The sequence below is a fragment of the Pteropus medius genome, unplaced genomic scaffold (genome assembly GCF_902729225.1).
Source record: "Pteropus medius unplaced genomic scaffold, Ma_sr-lr_union100, whole genome shotgun sequence".
NCBI classification, from domain to species: domain Eukaryota; kingdom Metazoa; phylum Chordata; class Mammalia; order Chiroptera; family Pteropodidae; genus Pteropus; species Pteropus medius.
In genome coordinates this window covers 172,209-199,264 of record NW_024353787.1, presented here as the reverse complement: position 1 = coordinate 199,264, position 27,056 = coordinate 172,209, and the positions used below count along the sequence as shown (strand labels likewise).

At 38.7% G+C, this 27,056-nt stretch overlaps 2 protein-coding genes and 1 non-coding gene across 3 annotated transcripts in view; all 3 read left to right on the top strand.

Moving 5' to 3' along the window:
- MACF1 (microtubule actin crosslinking factor 1) overlaps positions 1-27,056 on the top strand; it is a 297,622-nt gene that overhangs the window by 129,766 nt on the left and 140,800 nt on the right. The window contains 12 exon segments of the mRNA XM_039850987.1: positions 18,839-19,005; positions 19,786-19,898; positions 19,989-20,095; positions 20,738-20,857; positions 21,022-21,117; positions 21,788-21,915; positions 21,994-22,087; positions 22,287-22,441; positions 23,097-23,373; positions 24,741-24,869; positions 25,527-25,604; positions 26,211-26,372. Coding sequence (XP_039706921.1) covers positions 18,839-19,005; positions 19,786-19,898; positions 19,989-20,095; positions 20,738-20,857; positions 21,022-21,117; positions 21,788-21,915; positions 21,994-22,087; positions 22,287-22,441; positions 23,097-23,373; positions 24,741-24,869; positions 25,527-25,604; positions 26,211-26,372 — 1,626 coding nt within the window.
- On the top strand, positions 1,801-18,220 carry LOC120593260 (uncharacterized). Its single transcript, XM_039850989.1, has one exon. The coding sequence runs from the start codon at positions 8,105-8,107 to the stop codon at positions 9,278-9,280; it is 1,176 nt and encodes a 391-aa protein (XP_039706923.1). The 5' UTR covers positions 1,801-8,104; the 3' UTR covers positions 9,281-18,220.
- On the top strand, positions 24,063-24,181 carry LOC120593325 (5S ribosomal RNA). Its single transcript, XR_005650343.1, has one exon. It is a non-coding gene; the product is annotated as a 5S ribosomal RNA (ribosomal RNA).

Genomic DNA, 27,056 nt, shown 5'->3' with positions numbered 1-27,056 from the left:
TTTCTCTCTAAAAATTTGTGATGTTATGAAAAATTTCATTTATAAAAGTAGAGAAAATAATATGAAAAACTACCCATCATCTAGTTCAATAATTATTAAGTCATGGCCAGTATTATTTCTTCTATATCCTGATTCACTCCCCAAACCCCAGTAGGTTAATTTGAAAGAAATCCCAGGCTTTATATACTTTTATCTGTAAGTATTTCAGTGTGTATTTCTGAAAGATACCCTTTTTTTTAAGCAAGCCGTAATATTTTGAACATACAATTAATAACTTCTTAAAAATCATCAAATATCTGATTAGTGTTCAGATTTCTCCAGTTAGCTCATTTTTTAAAATGGTTGGTTTGAATCAGAATCCAAAACAAGGTCCACATATTATATTAAATCCCCACCACACTCCTTTTACCCCCTTTACTCCCTTTGCAATTTGTTGAAGAAATCAAGTCTTTTATCCTGTAAGGTTTATAAAGATGCCGGTAGCATCTCTGGCATGTTTTCTCACAATGTCCTCCATCCCTCTATTGTATTGTCTATAAACTGGTAGTTTAGTTCTAGACCTGAGGCTCAATCGCATTCAGGTTCATTGGGGTGGGACAGGGCAAGGATGGCAATGCTATGCTGTATACTTTTATTGCTGTATATATCAGGAGGCTCATAATGTCTGCTGTCTCTCTTTTCATGATGTTAAGATTGATTAATGGGGTCAGGTGTTATCAGCCTGATCCATCCATTCTACATTCCCTGTTAGCTCTTCATCTAATAGTTTTAGCAGCTATTGATCATCATTGCTAATTCTATTATTTCATTAGTTGGCAAAATGATGATACTCAAATTCTGTAATTCTTTCTTCATAGTTTAGCTAGAATACTTGTATCAAGAACTTCACCATATCAATTACCTGGAGAGATAGCTCCTGTAAGAAAGGCAAGATAAAAAAGATAAATGCACTGTCTTTACCTCTATTTACCAGTTTTCAGAATAATTAGTTGGTTCCCTCAGATTCTCCAAAGGTAATTAAGACAGTTTCTTTCTTGATTTTTTCCCCCCCTTATTATCACTATGACTCATGGATTTTTTAACAGACTTAAATGTGTTTCAATCACGTATAGCTATAATGCTTTCTAATACTTCATATTTGTGTGTGTATGTACGTGTATGTGTGCAGTATGTGGACCTTGTTTGGATTCTGATTCAGACCAACCATTTTTCTAAAATGAGATAATTGGAGAAAATCTGGACACTGATCAATTTAAGAAAAATCTGGACATTTGATCAATTTAAGAAATTATTTATATATAGCTTCATCTTCGGCCAATAAGAGCCTTTTCAGGTTGACTCTGAGTCCTTTGGCATGATCCTCATAGTCTTTGATAATTTTTTTTCTTGTGTGATGAGATGTTCCAGGCTCTTTATATTTCCTGTCCTACGCCTGGAATTAGCAATTTCTTCATGGAACTCTAATTCTTTATTGACAGCCTGAGTGCTACTGGTTGGTCATTGTTTCTAGGCTTTTTCTGTAGACAGAGCTAGCCAATATTTGTATTTTTCTCTTTTAAAAAAAATCATGGATTAATAGATATTTCTAATCAAATTTAGAATTACAGAGCTTTATTTAACTTCTTTGACTTTATATTTGTATCCTTTTTTCTTTTTTTAACATTTTTTAAAAAATTAATTTATTTTTTATAGTGACATTGGTTAAAGAAATCCAGTAAGTTTCAGCTGTACATTTTTAATGAAGAAGGCGTGTGTGTGACTGTGTGTGTGTGTGTGTGTGTTGTGTGTGTGTGTGTGTGTGTGTGTGTGTTTACATTGTGGTTCATTTCTCATAGTCCTTTTTTTCCTTAGGCTAAAAATCTTGATCCTAACAACAGTAACATATTACTATTCCCTTTTTCATACACACATACACATGTGTCTATAAAATCATATATAATAAATGTAATATATTTGAATCAAAATAACAATATCAGTGTTATTAACAATATGATTACTAAGAAGTATTTGATTTCTTTGCATTTCTTTTTGTCCTTAGTGTATATTTTCTAAGGACGTACAAATAAATGTAATTTAAAGTTATGTGAAATAATTTCTCTCTTTTTTGTTAAGCCATCAATTCAATACACTATTAGGTTCATTTGTTTTTATTTGCTCTCAATTTTTAGGGATTGCTTTGCTCCCTTTCAATTTCATTTTACATTATGTAGATTATATTTGATACATTATGTGTTTACATTGTTCCAAAGAGAAATTTTTAAAAATGTGTACAGGTTATACTCAAAGAAGTCTAGCTTCCATCTCTGCTTCCTCCATCTTGTTTCTTTCCTTTCTCTATAGTTAGCTAACGTTTTAAAAACTTTTCTGTTTATCATTCTATTGTTTGTTTGTTTTAGGAAAATACATACTTTAAAAAAACAACTTCATCAAGGTATAATTTACATATCACGAAATTGACCCATTTTCCTTGTATTATTCAATGGTTTTTGAGTTGTACAACAGTCACTATAATCCAGTTTTAGAACATTTTCATCATTGCAATAAAATCCCAGTCGCTCATTTACAATTCTCCATTCCCATCCCCAACCTCAAGTAACCACTTGTTTTCTGTCTCTCTATGAATTTGCCTGTTCTGGACATTTCGTCTCAACGGAATCATATGATACATGGGCTTTTGTTGTCTGGCTTCTTGCCATATGTTTTTGAGGTTCGTCCATGTCATAGCATATATCAGTACTTCGTTCCTTTTTATTGCTGACTGGTATCCTGTTGTACGAACATACCATATGTTTTGTCTATTCAGCAGTTGATAAACATTGGGATTGTTTTCGTTGTTTTGCTATTACAGTGTTGATATGAATATTTGAGTATTAGTCTTTTCATTTCTTTTGTATATGTACACAGGAGTAGAATTACTGGGCTGTAGGGTAAGTTTTTGTATATCTTTTTAAGAAACTGCCAAACTGTCTTCCAAAGTGACCATATCATTTTACACCCCCACCAGCAATGTATGTGGGTTCTTCCACATCCTCTCCAACATTTGTTGTCTGCTCTTTAGATAATAGCCAGCACAGGACGAAATGGTATTTCTTTGTGGTTTTTGTTTGTAGAAAAATGTATTCTTTAACTGAATTACACAAACATTTACTGAGGACCAGCTATGAGCAAGGTCTTGAGTAGAGTCTGTGGGAGATAACAAAATTGAAATAGACACAGACTCCATCCAGTTTGACTGTATAATTCAAGGGAGTGAGAAGAGACATCCACAACTTGATAGAGGTTTAAAGAATCAGGGAGGTATGGGACAGGGATATGGAATATAGTATGTGCTCAGTAATTCATAGCAACTTGTTATAATTATTAACGGATCTTATAATTTCTAGGGCATTCAACCTAGCCCACTGTTTTTCTGCATTGTTATCAGTTTTATTGAAAGATATAAACAGCTTTGGCTCAGTCTGTCTTCTGGATGCGTATTGGCTACCTGCTTTTCTCTGTTTGCTGTTTCAACTTAGCTGACTGCTTATTTTGTCTTCTCAGTGAGGGAAGTTTTGCTGCCAAAGTGTTTTCCCAGATGCTTTTCCTACTGATTTCCTTTCTTTGCCTATATGACTAGCTACATGTTTGGGAGTGTAGGGAAAGGGTCCCTGCCTGCAAAGCTTTTGGTTGGCTGATAAAGGATTACATAGAGTCTTCAGCCTCCTTGTCTTGCTTCAGATAGGGTGTGATATGTATCTTGCTAGTTATGTATCACTGTGGTTTTCTAATATTTTATTATGAAGTGTCTATTAGCTATTCTCACCAAGAACATGTGCTTTATAAAGCAAAATAGAAATGCTGACTAGAACCATCAAATGTTAGGGGATCAGTAAAACACTCATTATAGTTGATCTCTGTTATTGGTGCTAATGAACTAGGATAATAATACGGATATAGGTGGTGGCTGTCATCTCAAAGGAGTGTTCAGTTGAGGGAGAGGCTGGTTCCAGATTTAAAAATTGCTACTACTGTTGTGACTGGTAGTATTGGTAACTTTATAAAGAGGTTTATGATTTCCAAAATGTTTGAACACATATTAAAAAAATGTATGCTAAATAATAGGGATTCTTCTTTTTAGTTTTTAGTTATGAAAATTTCAAGTACTCAGAAAAGTATACAACAGATCTTCATGTGCGTGGTCACTTTAAAAATAAAACAGATGTTTCTATTTTGTTACATTTGCTTCAGATTGTTTTCCTCTTTCTCTTTAAAGAAATAAAACATTTCAGATGCAACCAACTTTCTTGCTCCCTCTAACCCCAGGTAAACGCTACCGTGAAGTTGATGTGTATCATTCCCATATATGCTTTTGTACCTTTATGACAGAGGAGATAATCATAAACAATATGTGCTGTTGTTTGTATGTTTTCATGTTTGAAACAAAGAGTATCTTCTACATATCCTGTTTTCTTTTTTAAACTAAACTTTGTTTTTGAGATTTATTCATGTTGATAAAGGAAGACCTAATATATTCATCTTAACTAATTTATGTAGACTATAATGTGAGTGCAGCCCCCTGCAGCTGTGCAACAGAGCTATTATTTGCCGTCTATTATTTAATTGTATGAAGAAGGCATTCATTACTGCAGTGAATATCTGTGTACATGTGTCCTTATGCATATAGGAAAGAGGGTTTTTTGGGTAGATACCTGGACTGGAATTGCTGGGTTGTACACATTCCTTTATTTTGCCAAATTGCTCTCAGAAGCATAGATCCTTGCACTAGGATGCAAGCTTAATAATGGCAGGGATTTTGTCTCTTGTGTTTTGTTCTTTGCTCGGCATTAAATAGACGCTTGATAAATATTTGTTAAATGAATGGATAGTTTATGAATATGGTCTCAAAGCTGTGGGGTAGGTAGACCAGAGAAATAGACTGTAAAATCTATTTTTTGTCCCCTTGTTCAGATGAGCAAACTGAAACACTGAGATTAACTGACTTTTTGGATTACACATCCAGATACTAAAAATAAGATTTCTTGTTGCTTGATTTCGTCCAAGCCTATTTAAAGGGACATGTTAGGACTTACAGTTTTTCTAAAAGATAAGTTCTTGAAAGTCAGAATCTGACAAAATTAGTTTTCCATCTCTCAAATGTTTACTAAATACAGTGTATGTCTAGCACTCAGAAATTTAAACACTTTAGAGAGTTCAGGTTAGGAGTGATCTTAGCTGGGTAGAGACTTGAGGTTCACATTTTTGTGTACTTTATGGTACTTAGTGCTTGGCATGTAGATGAGGCACCATTCACGGTTGTAGAATGCATGAATAAATGAATGAGCTCCTTCCTCTGGCTGTCTCTATGGAAGACCTATGGAGAGTAAACAGTTAATGAGAGAAAGCCAAAGGAAGAGACTTTAAGAATTGGTAGGCCCTGAAAGTGCTTTCCCAGTAGGCAGCAGGTCCCCTGTTAAGAACTCAGGCTAAATGAGAAAAAGGCCCAGGGGAAAGTCCTGGCGGTCAGAGTGAACTTACTTAAATAAGTAGAAGCAGAGCGCCTGCAAAGGAAAACAAGTGCCCGAACTTTGGACCCTGGTGGTGGTAGCGGTGGTGGAGTATTTCAAACCATTTAGCTCCAATAACACATAGGAAGAAAAGAGATTTACTGTAGACCAGTCACTGAGCCAAGCACTTTATAGACATTATCTCATTGACTCTTTCTACAACCCCATTAAGTAAGGGGAATCCATATTTTACAGGTAAGGTAACTGAATTACCTAGCAAGTTAAGCTACTTAGCTACTAAGTTAACAGAGCTGGAAATTTGAACCTAGGTCTGTCTACCCTACTAAAATCTCTCTGCTCCTTTCCTAGGCCAATTTTCCTTTGAAGCAGAAGGAAATAAAGGCCCGATTTGGCCGACATATGCAGAAGTTTAAAAAGAAAATGCTCCCAGAAGTAAATATGCTCAGTTCTGTCAGCCTTCTCAGAAAAGCCCTCCAGCAGCAGCAGTCATATAAAACAGCTGTCTCTCTTGGCCCTGAGGTGATCACTTTCAGGAATTTGGTTGGCTTGTAATTCATGAATAAAATTCAAGCTTATGCCTTAGGGTGTGCATCTTAAAATTTCCAGAGTTCCAGTTCTCTTTGTTGGAGAATGAAGGCCTGGTGCCAGCCTAGAGAATTATATTAGAATGCCAGATTTTTTTTTGCTAATTAAATGATTTCCTGTAGTCTTATTAATAAGTTTCTGTCCCGTGCTATTCTCCTTGTCTTGTTTCTGGCTGTGGCCATAAGATGGTGCTGCAGCTTTGCAGTTAGCCTTAGGAAAAGGCTTTGGGAAGAAATACCCATTGCAGTTGTGAAGCAGACGGGGAACCAGTTGGGTCTCAGAAGTGTATGTGTAGGAGCTGTTGCTTTAGGGCTTCTTAATACGTTCCTTTTGTGGAGGGCATTTTTCAGGTTTCCAGGAGAGGTGGGTAGGGCTGTACTAATAGAAATCTTTAGGGCTGACATAGAGCCAGGTAGGTTATTTCTCTCTGCTGTGTGGTCTGGATCCTTTTGGTGTAGACTAAACAACCGCAACTGGGAAGAAACTTATATAATCTCTTTCCTTCCACTCCATTTAGAGACACTGTACTAAAAAATCAGAGTAGGCAAATCCCATTGACATAACTTTTGAATTCAACTTCTTAGACCTGTACTTCCGACTTCTGCCTTATTGCAATTGAAGTATAAATCATCTGGGCCTCATTGTGCAACTTCTTCTCTTACTCCAAATAGCAAGTGTTATCTCTTTGTTTGAGCCCGTGGTCCTTATAAGTCTAGTTATCAGTTCAGAACAGCAGGGAATCTTTCTGCTTTACTTAACTGAGTACAGACTTCCCATCCATGCGAGAGTTAGAAGATAGCATGACTTGAGATTGGAATTAAAAGTTTTAAAAAACAAGAGTTCATGTTCTGGCTTTGCCACTTACCAGCTTTGTAGCCTTGGGCAAACTAATCAACTTTTTTAAACCTCCCTTTCTTTACCTGTCAAATGTTAAATAATAGTTTTGACCTTTTATGGTTACTGTGAGAATTAAAGGAGATAATCCATAGCTTAGCACATAGGCTTGGCACATAAATGCTAAAAAAAATGTTAGCAGCAGTAATTACTGTTGCCACATATTGTTCAGCAGAGATGCTGCTTCTCTGTTGTATTTAGAAGTGGTGTCTTTTTTACCAAGTGTCCATATACTATACTCAGGACCGATTTCTGGTTTTTTTTGTATCATCGGTCAGCAGATTTAACAGATCTCTCTCTTTCTCTCTTCCTTCCTCCCCCACCCCTCTAAATTAATGCTATAGGAGGCTAGCAAAACCTGTGTTTAAAGCCTGTGTTTCTTTTCTTAACTGTGAGGATTAGGCTCTGGTCTCTCTTAGGTTATAATTTGATTAAAATAATTTTATTGCCAACTGAAAAAATAGAAAATATATCTGTCTTGCTTGTTATTTTCTTATGGACATCTTGCTGCAACAACTGAAATCTTTTAAGTCTGGGGGCCATAATTGCAGCATCCCAGCCATGGTTCTTCTTGGCCCACCCCTTCCTAGTTGGTACCAGCAGCGCTGATTTGCCTTTTCCCTCTTTCTCCTTCTCTTCCTCCTCTTTCCTTCATGTTACCTTCTCCCATGGCCTCTTCTTTCCCCCTCCCTTTTCTCTTTACTCTTAAAATCTCCCTCTCCTCCTCCCGCTCCCTAATTTCTCCCCTCCCTTGGTTTCTAGCTCCTTTTTGCTTTCTGTTTGTGTTTCTGAGGGCAGTGCTCCAATTACCTCATATTTGGAGAGAGGGAGCTGCAGCCAATCCGGTCTCTGTCTGCTTTTAGGTCAAGTGATTTCTGAACTGCAGTGAGATGCTTTGAATTTGTCTTGTTGCAGCTCTGAGCCTGTAAGATGGCTGTCTGAATCAGCAGCGGCTGGAAGAGACTGAGAGGCGGGGAGGGAGGGAGAAAGAATTGGAGGGTTTGCCGGCATAGTGCATGTTTTTAAATGTGCATCTAATCCGATGAAGCCAAGGTTGGGATTTCTCTGGGTTCCCAGGACCAGCTTAGCTGCGTTTTTGCTGAGATTAGGAGGGGAAAGCGATGGGAAATTCACTGGGCTGTGTTAAGGAGCCGAAAGATTCAGTAGCTGTTCCTGAGAAGGCTCCTATATCTCCTAAGAAAAGAGTTAGGTTCAAAAGGAAGTGGAGGGGGAAGAAAACCCCTACTCCAGAGGTATCTCCTGAGGAAGAACCCGTAGAAGGAGCTGGAGTCATTGAAGAGACTGAAGCCCCAACGAAGTTAACAGTGAGTCTCCGAAAGGAAGGAGTGGGAGGTGTAGAGCATCCCCCCCGAGACATTTTCGTTCCTGGGGACTCGGCTTCCAACTCACAGGTTGGAGATCAGGGAATGGTTGTACAGGTGAAGGGGAGATTCCAGGGTGAAATCCAGACTGCCCACCTTTTGCTAGGGAATGAGTCTTCACTTGCTGGAGGGGTTTGGGATTCCCCGGAAGAGGGGATGACTGTCATCGCTCACCTGCTTGATAACCCAGCAGAAAGGAACTGTGAGAAGTCAGTGAGCCAACTGGTGGAATTTCCGAGGACAGCATCCTGCAGCAGCCGGGCCGTGCTGCTGCCTTTGCAAGGAGAGACTGCAGTGGAGAAAGCAGATACTCAGCCTGGATATGAGAGCAGCGCTTTCCCCAGGACAGACTTCCCCACCAACACAGGAAATCAAGACTCAGAGGGCTGGAGTGTGGGTGGAGGAACCAAGGGTATTTTAAGTGCCCCTGAAATAGGTTCCTGGATTGCAGAGTGTTCTGTCCCTTCATCACTACTGGACCAGTCGAGTGGCCATAGTCGCACAGAGCCTGCCCACGTGGGTCGAGTGCCGCCCCATGGTCCCAGGCTGCCTGCTTCTCACAGTGATTTGTCCATTGGTGGCATGACTGTGAGCATTTTGCCCTCCTCCTCTGGCTATGGCAGCGACGGGCCTCACTTACATGGGATCCAACCTAAAGATACCGAACCTGAAAAGAGCTCCACGTCCTTCTCAGAAGAGGATGGCACCCTTTCTTTGGAGGCAAACCACACCCCATTGTGGGGTCTGGAGGAGGTAGGTGGGCATGTCCAAGGGATGCGCAGACGGCTGTTTGGATTCCTGGCCCTCAAACTTATCAAAGTTAGTGTGGTGAGCAGCGAGGATCTTGGGGCTTCTTCTCAAGCTTACCCCTATGTCAGGGACTGGGAGTTAGTGACTCCTGGGCTTGGCAAATGAATCTATTTTGGGTCCGCCCCAGGATGCTTGGAACCAAGTCTTGTCCCTGGAGAATCCTTGATTCTGAGTAACCATGCAGCATAATTGCTCAAGCTGTCACGTGGAGTTCTCTCTCAAGATTCAGTGCTAGTTAATACTTAACTCTCAGGTGGGTCTGCATATCAGCCTCCCTGCCACAAGAAGTTTGCGGTGTGGCACAAAAGATAATGGAGGCCTAGTCGAGCCTGGAGTGAGTGGAGATGGAGTGAGGGACGTCGAAGGGATGAGGGTCGAAGCAGCTATCTTCATGTAATTGCTCTTCTCCCTGAGAGAATGATGTTCTTACGAGAGCTGACGCAATCCCACTCCTGCAGGGACACTGCTAGTGACAACTCTCATCAATATTTGTACAGGTGGAGAGGACTAATCTTCCTTTGGTTCCTAATTTTGGCATTAGAGGAGAGGGACATAGAGTTATCTGGAGGTTAATCCAGAGGAGATAATTGGGAAAGTTTGAAGGTCTGAGGCTAGATAAAAGTTGGTTTTCTGATTGGACTTGTTTATAGCTCCAAGTTTTTGTTTGGCATAGGTGGTGTTAGTAGTGATGGCGGTGGGTGCTGGGAATGTTTTTAAGGTCAAGGAACAAGTGAGAATTCAAGAGATGTGTACACTGAGAGAGGAGGGGAGGAGGACTCAGCAAGACCCTGAGTGGCACAGGGTCTGGCATGTGGGTGTGTGATTGTGTAGGTGACAAGTTATAATTCACCAGTGATGAAGAACTTTTGTTGGCATGGCAGCCTCTACAGCAGAAGAAATAAACACTTTAGGATCCCAGAGCAGCAAGAGGTGGAAGATGAAGCTGGGCGTTTTCCTTGCTGAGACTGAGGGTAGCTGCCCTGACGTCTTACCTGCTGGTGCCCTCCTTATCACCAACAGCGTGACGCTAAGGAGAGACACAAATTTTTAGCTGATCTATGTTTAAAATGCCCTCTTTGGGGGATGAATTTCCCTCATGGCTAGGCCCATCTCAGTGCCCTTTGTTAGTATAGAGTTTGGAGACTCCCAATAGCTACAGGGAAAAGTGACCATTGAAAAATATTATATGGTTGGGCAAGAGACCTCCTTGGGATTTTCCATATGAGAGAGAGAGAGAGATGTTGGGAAGGAAGGCAGTGAGGGGCACCTGGGGTGGGGTGTACAATTATTTGAGTTTCATCAAATGAGAGAGAATGTCAAACTGTGCTTTTATCTTTCTGTGGAATGAATATAGAGTACTTGGGGATAAAACCAACTGCCAAACTGATTGCTCTTTTGATACCACTAGCATTAAAGTTGAAGTCGTGGAGACATAATATTTAAGATGCATGCTCATAATTGAGTGTGAGATTTTCAAAAAGTTTGGAGTGTAAAATTTTAAGAGACTCCTAGTGGAAATCAGTTCTAGATAAGGGACCTTAGGTGACCATTGACACTTTCAGTATGGGGTTTTCACACTGGGAAGGGAAGGTTCTGAACAACTCTGAGAGGAGTCTTAAAGAAAAGATTGGTAGGAGAGACCTTTAGACCATGGTCAGTAGTTTGACAGTCATGTGACTTCTTTTGCTGTTCAGTATGTGAATCAAATTATGGCATTTTGGGGGCAGCCAAGCTCTACATCTCATCCCTTCTACCCTTTCAGAGCAGGCACAGTCAGATTATTCAGCTGTATAGCCCAGGCTGAGAAACTGACCATCAGCTCAGACAGCTGACACATTTCTGAGACTCTGTGTCCATTGTGTGATGTGGGGACCACAGACTGGCCATTTCATATGACAGATAAGAAGTAACTTCTCAAAATAAGTGTAATATCTCTGAGGAATCCAAGTCCCTAAGGCCAAGGGGCCCGAGACCCTCATTGGCCTCTGAAGAGACTATCTCCAGGGAGCTGCTCCCTCATTGGCAGGCTGTTCACAAGGCCTGAGGATAGTAGCAGCCGGAGAGACAGAGGCAGCGTGTTCTGACACTGCAGGCCTGTAAAATGTGTGTTGAGACTCGAGGTGAGAGCATCTGACTGGAGCCTGAATTCCCTCTGCTGAGTTCTGAGAGCACTGGCAGGACATGGGGGTCAGGGGAGCAGCTGCTGCTAGTCACACACCAACTCCTTCCTAAAGAGGAGACAGCTGGCAGCTCAACAGAGTGGATTTTTGGGGGAAGGTTGGGGGTTTTTTGTTTGTTTGTTTGTTTTTTGTTTTTGTTTTTGTTTTGTTTTTTTTTGATGCTCATTTTGTTTTTAATATGTTAGAGTAGTAACTCTCCTCAGAGAATAATTCGAGTTCAGGGTGATGTGTGTCCTTGGCATAACTCTGGTCACATTGTCTCTGTTGTTGATCAGACCAGGGTATGTCAATGGGAGTGGGACCCAGCTATGGCTGGTCATAAACTTTGCAATGTGTTTTGTTTCTTTACAGGATAGAGATAAATAGGAACTGAGTCTAATTCTTGCTGAGCGCAGCATTTAGATAATAGAACATAAGTTGTCTGCTTTCTTATTTACCTAATATAGTTCATTCTTCCTTTGTCAGGAAGTAGTTAACAGATACAAGATGGCAGGGGCCAGCTGGCAAAAATGGTTTTCAGAGTGACAAGTAGATGAGGATTTGGAGCTGGATGGGAACAGATTAACAGCCTTGTACTTTGACATTGGACCAAGGCCTTCTCTGGCCCATTCCTTCTTTCAGGAGGACTCCCTATTCCCAGCTGCCATCAGTGTCCACACCACCTGGCTTATGGAGCGAGCAAGGAAATTTGTTGAAAACCCTTCCTCTTTCCTATCTTGGCTCCTACTGCTAATCTTCCCACACTATTAGTAGATTCTGTTGAATGAAGAATTTGGCTCTATTCCAGTGTCCTTGCCACAAACCTATCTTATAGTCCCTGCAATTTTGGATGATAGTAGGATCTATCATTGGATGCTAGGTATGCTGAGAAAAAGATCAGTTGGTATATTATTTTCCGGGTTCAGCCTTTTCAGGGTACAAGTATTCCTTTCCCATTTCTCCTCTTTAATTATAATTTGTTTTACTAATATTGGCTTTATATTGCAAGAAGAAAGCAAAATTAAGCAGATGATACTATTGGAGGAATGTAGCAGTTGAAGTTACAGTTAGATTTTCTTTTTCAAAAAAAAATATACTTAATTAAAAATATAACTAAGGAATCTTTTTTTTTTTTTTTTTTTTAGGTATAACAGTGGTGTGGTGTGGTTATGTTAAAAATAGTCCTTATCTTTTAGAGATACATACTGAAGTGTTTATGAAAGAAATGATATATGTGGAATTTGCTTCATAATAATAGGAGAAGGGTGAAGTAGGTGGAGTGCAGATGAAATAAGTTGAGCTATGAGTTAATAGTAGTTGGAAATGGGTGTTGGGTACATAGGAGTTCATTATACCATTCTGTCTTTTTTTGTATATATTTGAAATTTTTCATTTCAGATGGACAGTTAAGAAAAATAATATAAAATTATTATATGATGCATATACCAAAAAAGGACTAATATCCAGAATATAGGAAATGTAGTATAGGAGTAATGGTTAAGAAAGTGGAGCCAACTTGGCTGAGTTTGAATTCCGCTCAACTATTCATTAGCAGTGTTACCTTGGGGCAAGTTACTTAACTTCTCTGTGATATAATTTTCTCATTTGTAAACTGAGGTTAAGAATAGTATAAAATTTGCAGGGTTGCTGTGAGAATTACATGAGTTAATACAAGTAAAGCACAAGAAATGTTAATTATTAATAATATTATTTAAAGAATCACTACAAATAAGAAAAAGAAATATGCCCTAGTAGAAAAATAGGGCAAAGCCCAGGAATAAGCAACTCACAAAAAAGGAAACCAAAAATGCTTCATATACATGCTTCTTTCTCACTAGTAATCAAAAATATAGAAATCTGAACAACAATAAGATACTTTTAACACTCATCGTATTGGCAGAAAATGAAAAGTTTGGGAATACCTAGTGTAGGTAAGGATGTAGAGTGGCAGAAAACCTCTTCATACCTTGTGAGTAGAGGTATAAACTGTACTGTTATTTGGAAAATAGTTTGACACTACTTAGTAGAACTGAAAAATACCCATATTCTATGCCCTAGGATTTCCATTCTAATTATATTCCCTCGAGAGACCTCCAAGATTCTGATTGGAATACTATCGAAAGGAATACCCCTGACCTTTACCTATCTCTGATGTTGGTGAAACAAAGCTGTTATTAGGTCCTTCTAGCCAAGCATTTGTAATGAACTATTGCTCCGTGCTCTCATCTGCTTCTTGAGTGAAAGTTTTCAGTCTCATACCTTCTCTGTAGTTGGTTGAGGTCAGCTAGAAATCAAGATCTATTTATTAATTACATCTAGTCTCATTCCCTGAGACTTACATAGACAATGTCCAAACTCCTCAGCCTGGTATTCCAACCCCTTCGTAATCGAATCTTCTCTCCTATATCAGTCCCCAATTTGAACCTTCCTTTTTAATAGGTCAACCCCTTAACCATCTACTATTCCTTTTTCAACTTATTTCAACTTCTAATTTTTGCATCTACTTTCTACCTGGAATTTTTTTTTTTTTTTTTTGTCTATTCTATAGTACCCTTCAAGTATTAGTTTAACTCATACTTCTTTAGAAATATTTTTTATCACTCCAGCCATACTGATTTTTCATTCTGTTGATCCTCTTTTGGACATTACTATTTACTATATCACTGTTGTTCTCTGGGGGCCTTAAGTTACATATAACTCTTTCGTGTGATCTACCACATATGACTAAATATAAGGTAAGATCCCCTCCTCCCCTAGAAATTAGCCTTCAGAAAAAAGGGAATCTCTTTGTATTTGACTTTTTATTAAGTCTTTCTTGTTATTGGGCTCTCGGTGAAACTATAGTCAGTTCATCAAAAGGATGAATGAATTTGGGTCACCATCTGCTATTTCAATTTATATCAATTTTTGTAGAGATCAGCTGACATAATTGGTTAAACAAAAAAGAGAGCCCAAAAATCTAAGAAAATTTTAGTTATTGTTCTTGGGACTATGACCTAATTTGAAATGTTGAATGTAATTGTATATGTCTTAATCATATTTTCAAAAAACTTTTAAAAATCACTCATATCACTTGTAACCACTTGCTATGTGTGTTTTATATTATGGAAATCATAAATAAATACCAACAGAATGAATAAAAGACTAACGCAATGTTATGCAACTGGATTCTTATGGTTGAGGGTAAAATTTCTAGTGACTGCATGGATTCAGAAAAGTACTGTCAAATCTCAGAAATCTTAAAAAGAAATGTAGAGGATGTTTTCTAGAGTATTTACTTAAACTATAGTTTTATTTTTTTAAGTAGTTTTATTGATGTCAAAGCTGCAGAGTTTGAATAACATGGTTTTATGAAATGTAAAAATAGAAGAGGCATTAATACTAAATTATTGCATTAGATATGCTGCTTAATTTTAAATATGTGTATATGTATAAATAAATTTCTACAAGTTTATGTATTCAAGAGGACCACACTTCCCTTCCTCCATTCTGCTCTCTCATCCATCTGTTGTCATTTGGGAAAATTTGGGGACTGCCTTATTTTAGCCAATACGACATGTCTTAAATAAGTTCTTACAGGGTAACCATGTCTATTTTTCTGTTTCCCCTTTTCACCTGGCTCACTTCTACTTACATCTTAAAACTAAGCATAGATGTTGTTATCTCAGAGAAGTTCCTTGGCATTGTTTGGGTTACTTACCTCTGTCACAGCATTAGTCTCTGTATAACACATTATCTCCTCTACTAAATTTCTTGAGCTTGAGGCTCAAGGATGTACTTTTATCTTGAGATACCAAGAACTTAAACACAGGTCCTAGAACATTAATGGTTACTCAAGAAATAACAGCCGAATGAATAAATGATGTTTGACTTTTTTTGTTCTCCATGGTGCCTGGAATTGCGTTAAGCACAGATGAGGTGTTGTTCAGTAAATGCTTATTGAATTACTAAGAACATAGTAAGTTTCTAGATATGCTTCAGAAAAGGAATGAGTCAAGCCCTGATAAGTGTAGGTTGAAAGAGAATTCAGGTAGATGTACATGTCTCTGGAATGGTATTGAGGCTTTTCTCCCTCTCGAAATAGCTTTCCATTACAAATCTAGATGAAGGGGAAAGCTCCCTGACACTAAAACTGGGTTTCTGCATTTGAAAGATTAAGGTAAAAGCTTCTGTGTATTCCAAAGGATCGCACTGTGCATATCACATGTGAGTATTAACTGAAGAGATGGACAAAAGCCAAATTTAATTACTGAGGTGATTGTGACGATAATCCCATTTTTCTCATCCAGTTCACAGTCTAGGCAGGGCCCTAATTCAAACAGGATATTTTTTTTCCCCCTTGAGAGATCCAAACACTTCTCTGTGTGGAAAATCTGAAGTAAGGGTATTCATTGAACCATTTTCAGTGCAATATACAAAGATACTGTGATTTGCAGGTAGGCAATACCATCAGAGATAGCGTGCTTGCACTGGACATAACAATGTCAATTAATTAACCGGAATTTCTTTTTGGGGTAAAAAACATAAACATTCGGATTTCATTTGGCTTATTCAAGTTCTATCTGTTTAGTTCAACAAATCTCCTGTTTGCTTCACATACATGTTTAGCCTTAATATGTATGTGAAGTGGCTACAGTCAAAGTACTGGGATATGTCAGTGGTGGTTGGTATCTAGCCATTGAAACAAGCAGCTGGAAATGTTAAGGAGAACTGCAACAGAATTGGTACTAGGGTTGGGCTGTTTTCCCTGTACTCACAGGATGATGGCTTGGACACTATTATCCATGGTTGGATCCTCAGCTTTGCAACTCTGTAGCTCTTCCCCGTCCCTACCCCCAGTGTACTCCGAGTAGATTGAGTTTTAGGGGATTGACTTTACAGTGATCATACTTGTTAGACATTGATTTAAATTTACTAATTTACAATATGAATTTTAACTGCCAAGTGATAACAGTATCTGAATCAGCCACTCAGTGCGTTTCGTTGCTTTAGGGTATGATATGGGAAGCAGGTAATAATCTGGAGGTTGTCAGGTGAACATGGAGTCAAAGCAGAGAGGTAGTGGGTAGAGAAGAGATTTGCAGGATGATATTACTAGCTGGCATCATCAGAGTTTGGCAGCTTGATTTCTCCTGCAGAAATGTACCTGTCAAGGGAACAAGAATCCTGGAATGAGCTGGTTAGGTCACCATTTCTCTCTCACACAGTCTTAGAGGAAACACATACTGATTTCCTTTTTCTGGACTCCATGCAGGCTACCCATACTTTTTTGTTCTGTCTTTCTTCGACCTCTTAGTAAGAATTCTTAGTCTGCAGCTTTTTTTTACACTAAATAAAGTATTAGTAGAAGTTCCTGGCCCTGTTTTTTCTGATTTTACAGTGTCTTCTGCTGATATTGAATCTAACCTATTATGAGGTGAGTTTGTAAATTTAATACTCACTCAGAGACTCAGAAGTGCCTTATTGGTGATTGTCCCTTTTACTGGCCACCAGGGAGGCTATTACTTTCACAGTGCTGTACCCGATGGAGACAACTGAGAGACAGCTGTTCTGTTGACATGCACTGCCTTCCCTGCCCAAATCACCCAGCCCCAAAACTGTGCTAGGCATGCTGTTTCATTATTATGGGAAGGAAATACATATTCACCAGGCACTTTACCTGCACCACCTTATTTAATCCTTATAGTGACCCTAAGAGAAGGTCATTATTCTGCTTTAAATATGGGGAAGATGGAGTGCAAGAGGCTTAAGTAGTTTGCCTGAGGTCATTTCTTAGTAAATCCCTCCTTTCAAATGCATATCCGTCTGATCCAAAGGCTTATGCTTTTTCTTATTGACAAAATGATTTTATAGTTTTCATTATAAAAGTAAGATATGCTTACTTTTTATTTAAAGTCTGAAAAAAAGAAAAAGAAAATTGTCTCCAGGGGAGACAACCATTATTAATATTAGCCCAAATTTGTTTGATTATACATGCTGCTTTGAATTTGTTAAGTAAGTTTGCTGTCGTAAAAGTAATGTGTCTCAGGGTTCTAAGTGGACCTAACCCCAAAATACATTTGTTTATTTTTATTATTTATAAACCAAGAGATTATTAGTGAAAACATGTTAAGCATTCACCATATGACCAGCACAATGCTAGGTGCAATGAGCGATACTCGGAAGGACTGTGATCACTGAGTCTCAGAGCCGGAGGTGATTTCTTCCACGACGTCCCAGCTTCTGCTTGAACATGTCCTGGGTGAAGGAGCTCTTCCTAATGGAGGCTGCTATTCAATTTTAGATGGTTCTGAATATTAAGATTTGGTGTCAACTCCCCAGGAAACCTACAGTCTTGAAGAGATAAGATGAAATATATGAAATAATAGTCAATAATGCAAGATAACATTTAATTAAATGATGATACAGGCTGTATTAGTGCCGTGGAAGTTAGACAAGTAAAAATTAAAGGAAGACCATCATCTGCACAAGAAAGAGCAACAGGGACACTTTGTTGAGTACAGCCCTGTGTTTGGGCTAGGTGCCTTACTGTGTGTAACCTCATTGATGATCACAGCAGTCCTGAAAAAGTAATAGGTGTTTTTCTCACTTTCCCAGTTTTATAACTGAGGTCTAGCTTGAGTTTGAGTTTGGGTTTGAGATTCAAACCCAGGTCTATGTGAAATCAAAGGCATGTACTTTCTTCTCTCCCACACTGTCATCTCTCAAAGTTGGTCCTATGATAGATTTTGGGAAGATCTTAAAATAACTTTTTTCTTTTTATAAAAATGCACATGATATAGAAAATTTGGAAAATATAAATCACCTATAATGTTATGACTTAGAGATAACTATGATTACTAGTTTGGTGTATTTCCTGTGTTTATACTCATATACATATATACATCTATTATATACATTATACATATATATGTATGTATAGTTAAATATATATTGTTTATATAAAATCAGTGTTACTATGTATATTGTTTTGTATTTTTCTTTTCATAAAATATGGTGATCATTTTTCTATGTCATTAAAATTTTTTAACATCCTTTTAAGTGCTACAAAGAATTCTACCATGTGTATATACTATAATATGTGATTAATCAATCCCTTCTTAGAGTTTAAGCTCTATAACTTTCTGCTCTAATGTTTATCATATTTTGATAAAATTTGCACGTCTCTGATGGTTTTCTATTAAGTGTATGTATATTTTAAGATTTTTCATTCAAAGCTGCCATCATTTATATTCTCACCAGTGGCAGTGCATGAGAACATCCAATGTTAAATATTCTCTCCAAAACTGAGTAGTATCATTAAAAAAAACAAAACACACAACTTCTAATTTATAGGTGAAAAAGTGACCTCTCCTGGTTTTAATTTGCATTTCTTTGGCTAACCAAAGAGAGTGAATATATGTTAGGGTTGTCATCTGAGGTGCTGCCAGCCTTGGATCTCCCTCTTCTGAGAATTGTAGTGTATGAAGAAGAGAAAGTTATTCTGTGTCCTGTCTTTTGGCAGATCTCTGATATCTACATTAGCGGAGAGTCAGGGGACATGTCAGCCAAGGAAAAGCTGCTCCTGTGGACCCAGAAAGTGACAGCTGGTTACACAGGAATCAAATGCACCAACTTTTCCTCCTGCTGGAGTGATGGGAAGATGTTTAATGCCCTTATTCACCGATACAGGTAAATACAGTAGAATTTCAGTATGCCTGGAGGGGCTTCTTTTCATCTGTTTGTAGTTAGTTTTAATGTCACTTTTCCTCCTGAACCAAGAATCGAGAATCTGATTCATTTTATTCATTAAAAAAAAGGAATATGTATTGAACTCCTAGTATTCTAGGCACTGGGCTCAAATAGCAGTGAACAAAACAACAAAAATTATTGCTCTCATGGAGCTTATTTATTTATTAGGCAATGCACAAATATATGCTGTCATTCAGTGGTAAGTGCAGTGGAGGGATGGAGAGTCATGGGGTTGTGGTATTTTGGACAGGGCAGCTAGAGATGGCCTCTCTGATGAGGACTCTGGAGCAGTGCCGTGAGGGAGTGTTTATTTAGAGGAAATAGCAAGTGTAAAGGGCCTGAAGCTGGGGCTTGCTTGGAGTGCCTGAGAAATAGCAGGTGACTAGAGTGAGATTAGTGAGGAAGACAGGAATTTTGAATGACAAATCAAAATTAGTACACTCTTAGTGGTCATACATATGCCCCAATTTTCATTTTGTACTGGGATACCTTTTCCATGAAATCCAACAAGGCTACTGTTGTGTAAGGTTAGAATTAGGGAGCACTGGACTTCTGGGCTATAATTAAAAGTGGGATTAATACCTTTCTAAATCTCTTGCTTTCTCTCTAACTCAATGAGTGTTTTTCAGCTCTGGGTACTTTTAAGAGGTTTTCTTTGTGTGGACTTGGTGTGTGGTGTGTAGATGGTGGCCTTTCATGTACCTTGGTGAACTTTTACAGACCTGATCTGGTAGACATGGAGAGGGTACAAATCCAGAGTAACCGAGAGAATCTGGAACAGGCTTTCGAAGTGGCAGAAAGACTGGGGGTCACTCGACTACTGGATGCAGAAGGTAAGAGTCGACTGAAGTTGTATGTATGTAGCATATATTCACTGTTCCTTCTGGCAGGTTCTAAGAAATGTCTTACCCTTTCTCTCTCAGATGTGGATGTGCCATCTCCAGATGAAAAGTCTGTGATCACTTATGTGTCTTCAATTTATGATGCCTTCCCTAAAGTCCCTGAGGGTGGAGAAGGGATCAATGCTATGGTAAAAGAACACATTCTTAAGATACTTTCTGACTTTGATTTGTTTGGTTAGAATGTATTGATTAGACCATGCTTCTTAAGCACTCATTTTATTTATATATATATATACACACATATATGTACATATATATACACGTATATACATATATATATAGATAGATAGATGTACATGTATATATATGTATGTATATACATGTACATCCATCTGTCTGTCTGTCTGTCTGTCTATCTGTCTGTCTGTCTGTCTGTCTGTCTGTCTGTCTATCTATCTATCTATCTATCTATCTATCTATCTATCTATATGAACTGTGTTCCAGAGCGGTTTTATACAGAGCAGCCCGAACCCACACCATGGTCTTTATATATGGTCATTGTCTGTGGTCCCTGGGAATGAGTCTAAATATTGTTAATTTTGTAGCATCCAGCCTACACTAATCTAGTTATCAGGAAATTGAATCCCATCTTGAGAGCCCTTGAGGGAGGAGCTTTGAAAATGGGACTCTGAGCATTAAACTGAGCAGCTGGGTAGGCAATTAGAGGGGAAGGATTTTATGTGGTTTAGGATGGCTTGAGCTACTTTCTCCTGTGGTCGTTTTACATACCACTAATCAGAAAGTGTGTGATATTTACCTTTTGGCAATAGGAAGTAGACTCCAAGTGGCAAGAATACCAAAGCCGAGTGGACTCCCTCATTCCTTGGATCAAGCAGCATACAATACTGATGTCAGATAAAACTTTTCCCCAGAACCCTGTTGAACTAAAGGTAAAGTCATGGACTTAAATTGTTTTTTATAAATTCTTTCTAGGGAGTAAGTCTCAGAGCTTGTTGCTGCTGGTTTCTGGGTGAGATGGTATAAAAAATTGGGTCAGGTTGCTTATATACATTCATTCATTTATTCATTCATTTACCGAATATTAATTTTGTAGGCACTTTATAACCAGTATATACACTTCAAAGAAACAGAAATTCTGGCCAAGGAGAGAGAAAAAGGAAGAATTGAGGAATTATATAAATTATTAGAGGTAAGAAAGCTTATCTTTTGCTGAGATTTGAGGTTTGCTGGTTTGCCCTGTTGTTGCTTTTGTTAGAGCCCCTGCATCCTCTTTCCATCCTGCATTCACAGCAGTATTCTCAGGGTGACAAATCTAGCATCACTCTCAGGCTGGTCTTAAAAACTTGCGATAAAGGGGTAGTAGCAACCATCTGTATTTTTTAAAGGGGCGATCGAAAAATGGCATACATTTATTCAGAAATCTTAAGTTTTGTGGATGAGTTTTCTTGTTTCTCAGAGGGAAGCTAATTTCCCTCTGAGAAACAAGAATTGGGTGGGGGGCAGAGGAAGAGAGTCCCATTCACATTGTGATTCCTAGAGAATTCGAAGCTGTGGAGATAGGCATTTGACCTTTTCAGAATGGTAGTTATTGAGAGTTATGTAAAATGTAGAAGAAATGGACGGATTTAGAGCAGGTAGTCCTTGCATTTTAGAGGTGATTATTTTGCTCTCACCTCAAGGTGAGGTACTGCTAAATGTTCCGTTGTTTTCTCTTATTAGACGTTGGCGGGGGTGGCGGCAGGGGAACTGCTGAATGGCTGGATAAAGAAGCAAGAAGTGATATGGGAAGAATAAATTAAAACTAGGGCCCAAGGGCATGGCTGTGTATTGGACTAAAAGGGTATCTCTGGGTTTTTCAGGTGTGGATTGAATTCGGCCGAATTAAACTGCCTCAAGGTTATCACCCTAATGATGTAGAAGAAGAGTGGGGAAAGCTCATCATCGAAATGCTGGAGCGAGAGAAATCACTTCGACCAGCTGTAGAGAGGTGGGTCCAGAGCCTGAAGGAGATCTGACATAACTTACTGGGCCATAACTTGACTGTGGTTTTCTGATCTTATTTTAGGCTGGAATTGCTGCTACAGATTGCAAACAAAATCCAGAATGGTGCTTTGAACTGTGAAGAAAAATTGACACTAGCTAAGAATACACTGCAGGCCGTAAGCCTCTGTTTTGTTTCACTTCTTATGTCATATGTTTTCCACTTCTCACCCTGGGCTCTAATGATCGAAGTTAACCATTGAGGAATCCAGCTGTGTTAATTCCTTACTATTGGAATTGCAGTGGGCCCCTTGGCTTCCTCGGGTCCTAGTGGGTGGGAGCAATGGGAGTTTCCTACTCTTATTCTCTCTTTCTCAGGATGCTGCTCACCTGGAATCAGGACAACCAGTACAGTGCGAGTCAGATGTCATCATGTACATTCAGGAATGCGAAGGTCTTATCAGGCAGCTGCAGGTGGATCTCCAGATCCTACGGGATGAGAATTATTACCAGCTAGAAGAGCTGGCTTTTAGGTGAGGAACATGGGACTCAAAAGGAAGGTTTACTTATTGCTGAGATTCATGGGTCAAGAATCAGGTACTAAATCTTGTAACTTGAAACTTAGAGGCCAATGCCTCAGTGGGGCTACTACAGGTATTTTGGCAGGAAAACTCTCATGGTGGAAGACAGTTTCCTTTTTTGCAGGCCCCGCCCACTAAGTACTTGCAGGATTTCCCAGTCATTGTGGCATCACTTCCTACTTATTTCCAAGTGACCTGCAAGGGTCTGGTACTACATCTTGTTTAGAACTACTGGTGATCCAATGTATCATTTTATAGAGGAGGAAACCCAGACCTACAGAGGGGATGAGAATCATCAAAGTCACATAGTTTGTACAGAGCCAAGACTAAGGCCCACATCTACCATCTAGGAGTTATATAAACTGATGTTGATTTGCTTCCCTCCAGTTAACACTATAACTTGGTATTTGTCTCAAAGGCAACTCTAAACAATGAAGATATTAATACCGCCTTGCATTCATATAACACTTTTTCTTTCACAAAGCATGTTTCCTGATATGATCTCATTTTTATTTTTACCTCATCCTTGTCAAATGGATAAGGAAGGTTTTATTTCAAAAAGTATGTTACAAATTTAAGTCTCTTCCTTCTTTCTCTTCCATTTCAGGGTTATGCGTCTGCAGGATGAGCTAGTCACCTTGCGTCTAGAATGCACAAACTTGTATCGGAAGGGCCATTTCACTTCACTTGAATTGGTTCCACCCTCTACTTTAACCACTACTCATCTGAAGGCGGAACCCTTGACCAAGGGAACCCATTCTTCTTCTACCTCCTGGTTCCGAAAGCCCATGACTAGGGCTGAACTTGTGTCTATCTCGTCCTCTGAAGATGAAGGCAATCTCCGATTTGTGTATGAACTACTGTCTTGGGTAGAAGAAATGCAGGTGTGTGTATGTTCCAAATGCTTATACAGCATGCTAAGATTTACTGGGTCCAGCAACTTGTCTAAGGGGACCAAGTTGCTCTACGCTGCTTGTATAGACTCACTTATTGATGCGGTCTATGACCCAGACACCTTTCTTCTTAAATTTTAAATGGATAGGATTAGTTCAAATCTTCAAAATCTCACACCAAATAGTTTAGGCTTTTCTAATTTGAAGCCCTTTGAGAATCTGTACCCTTCAGATAACTGTGCTCTAAATGGTGGCTTGTGGGAGAAGTTGCAGAGTCTATAAATCTTAGTTATCTTTTCTGAAATTTCCTCACTGGCAGAGAAGCTTATTCTTCACTTTTTGTTTTGGCCTTAGCTCTTACATTTAAGCAAGGCTGCTGTGTTTCACAATACAGCACTACTTTTTAAAATTTATTTTTCAGTTACAGTTGACATATAATATATTAGCTTCAGGTATACAGCATAGTGATCAGACATTTATATAACTTATGAAGTGATCACTCCAACAAGCCTAGTACCCATCTGATACCATGCATAGTTATTATAATATTATTGACCATTTTCCCTATGCTGTACTTTATATCCCTAAGGAGAACTATTTACACATATTCTAAGATAATGGTTCAAGTTCAATATTGTCCTACTTTTCTAACCCTTTTGTTTTCTTTGAAATTCTTCCCTGTCTACGGCCATGCTACCCTGAACAAGCCCAATCCCGTCTGATCTTGGAAGCTAAGCAGGGTTGGGCCTGGTTAGTACTTGGATGGGAGACCACCTAGGAAGACCAGGTGCTGTAGGCATAAAAAATAAAAAAGAGATTGTAAGCTGACAAGGTCCTTGCAATCTGTGAGGTCAACCAAGGGTTGCCTCACCTAAAAAAAAACAAAAAATGCAAAAAAAAAAAAAAATTCTTCCCATCTCCTGATAATGGATTCCTCATGTACCAATAAATAAAAACATTCAAAGGCAAGCTAATGTTTTAAAATTTGTTGGCCAACGGTTGATGGCCATGAATGAAGCTTAATATTTTCAGATATTTTATATTCATCCCAATTGTGAAATGAAGAGACTCCATTAAGGGAAATGAAAGCACCTTTCTGGTTGGTAAATTTAGGAATATATTCCCATAATGTAGCAGTGAAAGGCTGCCTCTGTTGCTATAGCTGATGAGATTTAGTCCCCAGCTTCTTGGGGTGATTATGGCATATTTTCATGTAAGAGGCCATGATGGAGATGGTTAAAATGTCCTTTTGCCCAGTCCTCTACCCCAAGCCCCCTTGTCTAAACATTGATTCTGACAATTTTCTTCTTCTGCCAACTTAGCAGCAAATTATCATATTTGTATTTTTTCTTTCTCAGATGAAACTGGAGCGAGCAGAGTGGGGCAATGACCTGCCTAGCGTGGAGCTGCAGCTGGAAACACAGCAGCACATTCACACCAGTGTCGAAGAACTGGGCTTAAGTGTCAAAGAGGCCAGGTTGTATGAGGTATGTGGCAGTCAGAGTCCATTATGGAGAGTGGGGTGGTGTGAGTAATCAGAACAGTATGCACTGAAAAGTAATACTGAAAGCTAAGGTCAAAATTATTAAGTAGTGGATGCAGTTTTCAAACTCAGGCCCTCTGCTCCAAAAGTTTATGCTCTTTCCACTTCTTCTGTCTACAGTAGAGAGGTGATATAGAGAAACTATACAGTCTCTCTTCTCCCTCACTCATTCTGCCTTCTCATTTTTTATTTCAACTTTCCCTTTCAAAATAGCAATTGAGTGGTTTGGTAATCATTAGGCATAGGCTTTGCTTAGTAACCTCCCAGAATTACTGGAAGTACACGATAGTGAGGTTTGTTAGTTGTATTCATCCTGCTGAACTTAAGTCCAATTTAAGTACTAAATTTTATTCCTCACTTAGTGCTGCTCTCAGCTATAAAATAGACAAGAGATTTTTTGTCTAAGCATCTTTTGTTTTGTTTTCCCTAGAGTAACCAATCTTTACCCATGCGCAGATATAGCATTTACATAGTTGAAACCATACCATAAGTATAGTTTACTTACTCTTTTTTTTTTTTTTTAATGTCTACAGCACCTGGTATTCCTAGTACTTACCTTTTTTTTTTTTAATGTATTCTTATTTCATTCCTTTCTTATCAGGGAAAAATGTCCCAAAATTTTCATACTAGTTATGTCGAAACTCTTGGAAAGCTGGAGACACAGTATTGTAAGTTGAAGGTAAGTTTCATTAACTCTTTTACAGTCTGTTCATGAAGAATCTGGTTTTGTCCAAACAATTCTTTTCCCTACTTTAGAAAGTTCTTGGTTTGGCCCTGTTTTGTTTTTCTGTTTATTAGATTATGTCATTTACTATGCAGTTGTTCATATGTATTATAACATTTTCTTAATGGATCAGAAACCACTGCCTCAGCAAACTGTAAGTAAGTAGAGCTTATCCCAGCCATCATGCTTCACCAAAGCAGTGGCTATATGTGCTTTGAGACACCAAAACTAAAAGTCTGAGATCGATAGGGAGGGGACTTCTATCTGTTGTTCTTCATTCCTGTCTTTCCAGATTGTCCAGAGTAGGACAGACCCAAGATCATTCTTTTTCCAGAGAGCCCCACAGGTCCTGGTGGGTTCTGACTTCTAGCTAGGATTGACAGGGGCTCTGGGAGTTTTATACCAAACCTGTACTAAATTTAAGTCCATGAAGAACCACCCAGAGATTAAAAAGCAAGGCTAAATTTATTTCCTGAGTTATTCTTTGCTTTGATGTTAAATGTACTATCTGCTATAGATGAGAGGTTGGTAGTCTAACCTTGTAATCCTTGCTTTGTCTAGGAAACTTCTAGCTTCCGGATGAGGCACCTTCAGAGCCTGCATAAATTTGTCGCCAGAGCTACAGCTGAGTTGATTTGGTTGAATGAGAAGGAGGAGGAAGAACTAGCATATGATTGGAGTGACAACAATCCCAATATCTCAGCCAAGAGAAATTACTTCTCTGTGAGTCTAGCACAACAGGCCTGTCATATTTATGTAATAGCAACAGAAGGAGACAGAAGAGCTAGTCTGCTGAGAGCTTAGGTTTCTGGATTTGCATTCTGCTGGATAGAAATAGAGACCCTACTTAATGCATCTGTACATGTGAGAAGTGTACATGAAGAGAGGGAAATCGAGCCCTAGAATTTATTTAGAATGCATTTAGAAAGGCAGCGTCTTGGGTGGATAGAGCAGCAGCCTGCAAGTTGAGTCATGTCAGAAGCAATATAGTTTTGTGGTTAAGATCACAGGCTTTGGAGTGAGACAGACCTAATTTCAAAATCTTAGTCTTCCATTTTCTAGTTCCGTGACCTTGCGCAAGTCATTTAATCTCCTTTGACCTCTGTAAAATGAGATAATAGTACTACTTCAAAGAGTTGTGTAAAAGATGGAGTAAGATTTAATAAGCTAAAATAGCAAAGGACTTGTATCGGGCTTAGTATTTTTTAACTGAGGTATACTCTTCTCGCAAATGCTGAATTCTCTTAAATTCATTTAATAATCTTTTGGTTTCAATCTCTTCATTTGTAAATGGGAAGGAAAATTCGACATTAGACTATAGGACAATTCTTTGTATTTGTTTCAGTGAAAGATGTATACAAGTAAGGAGAGTTAGTATTGCTCCTTTTAGTATTTCTACATCTCAGG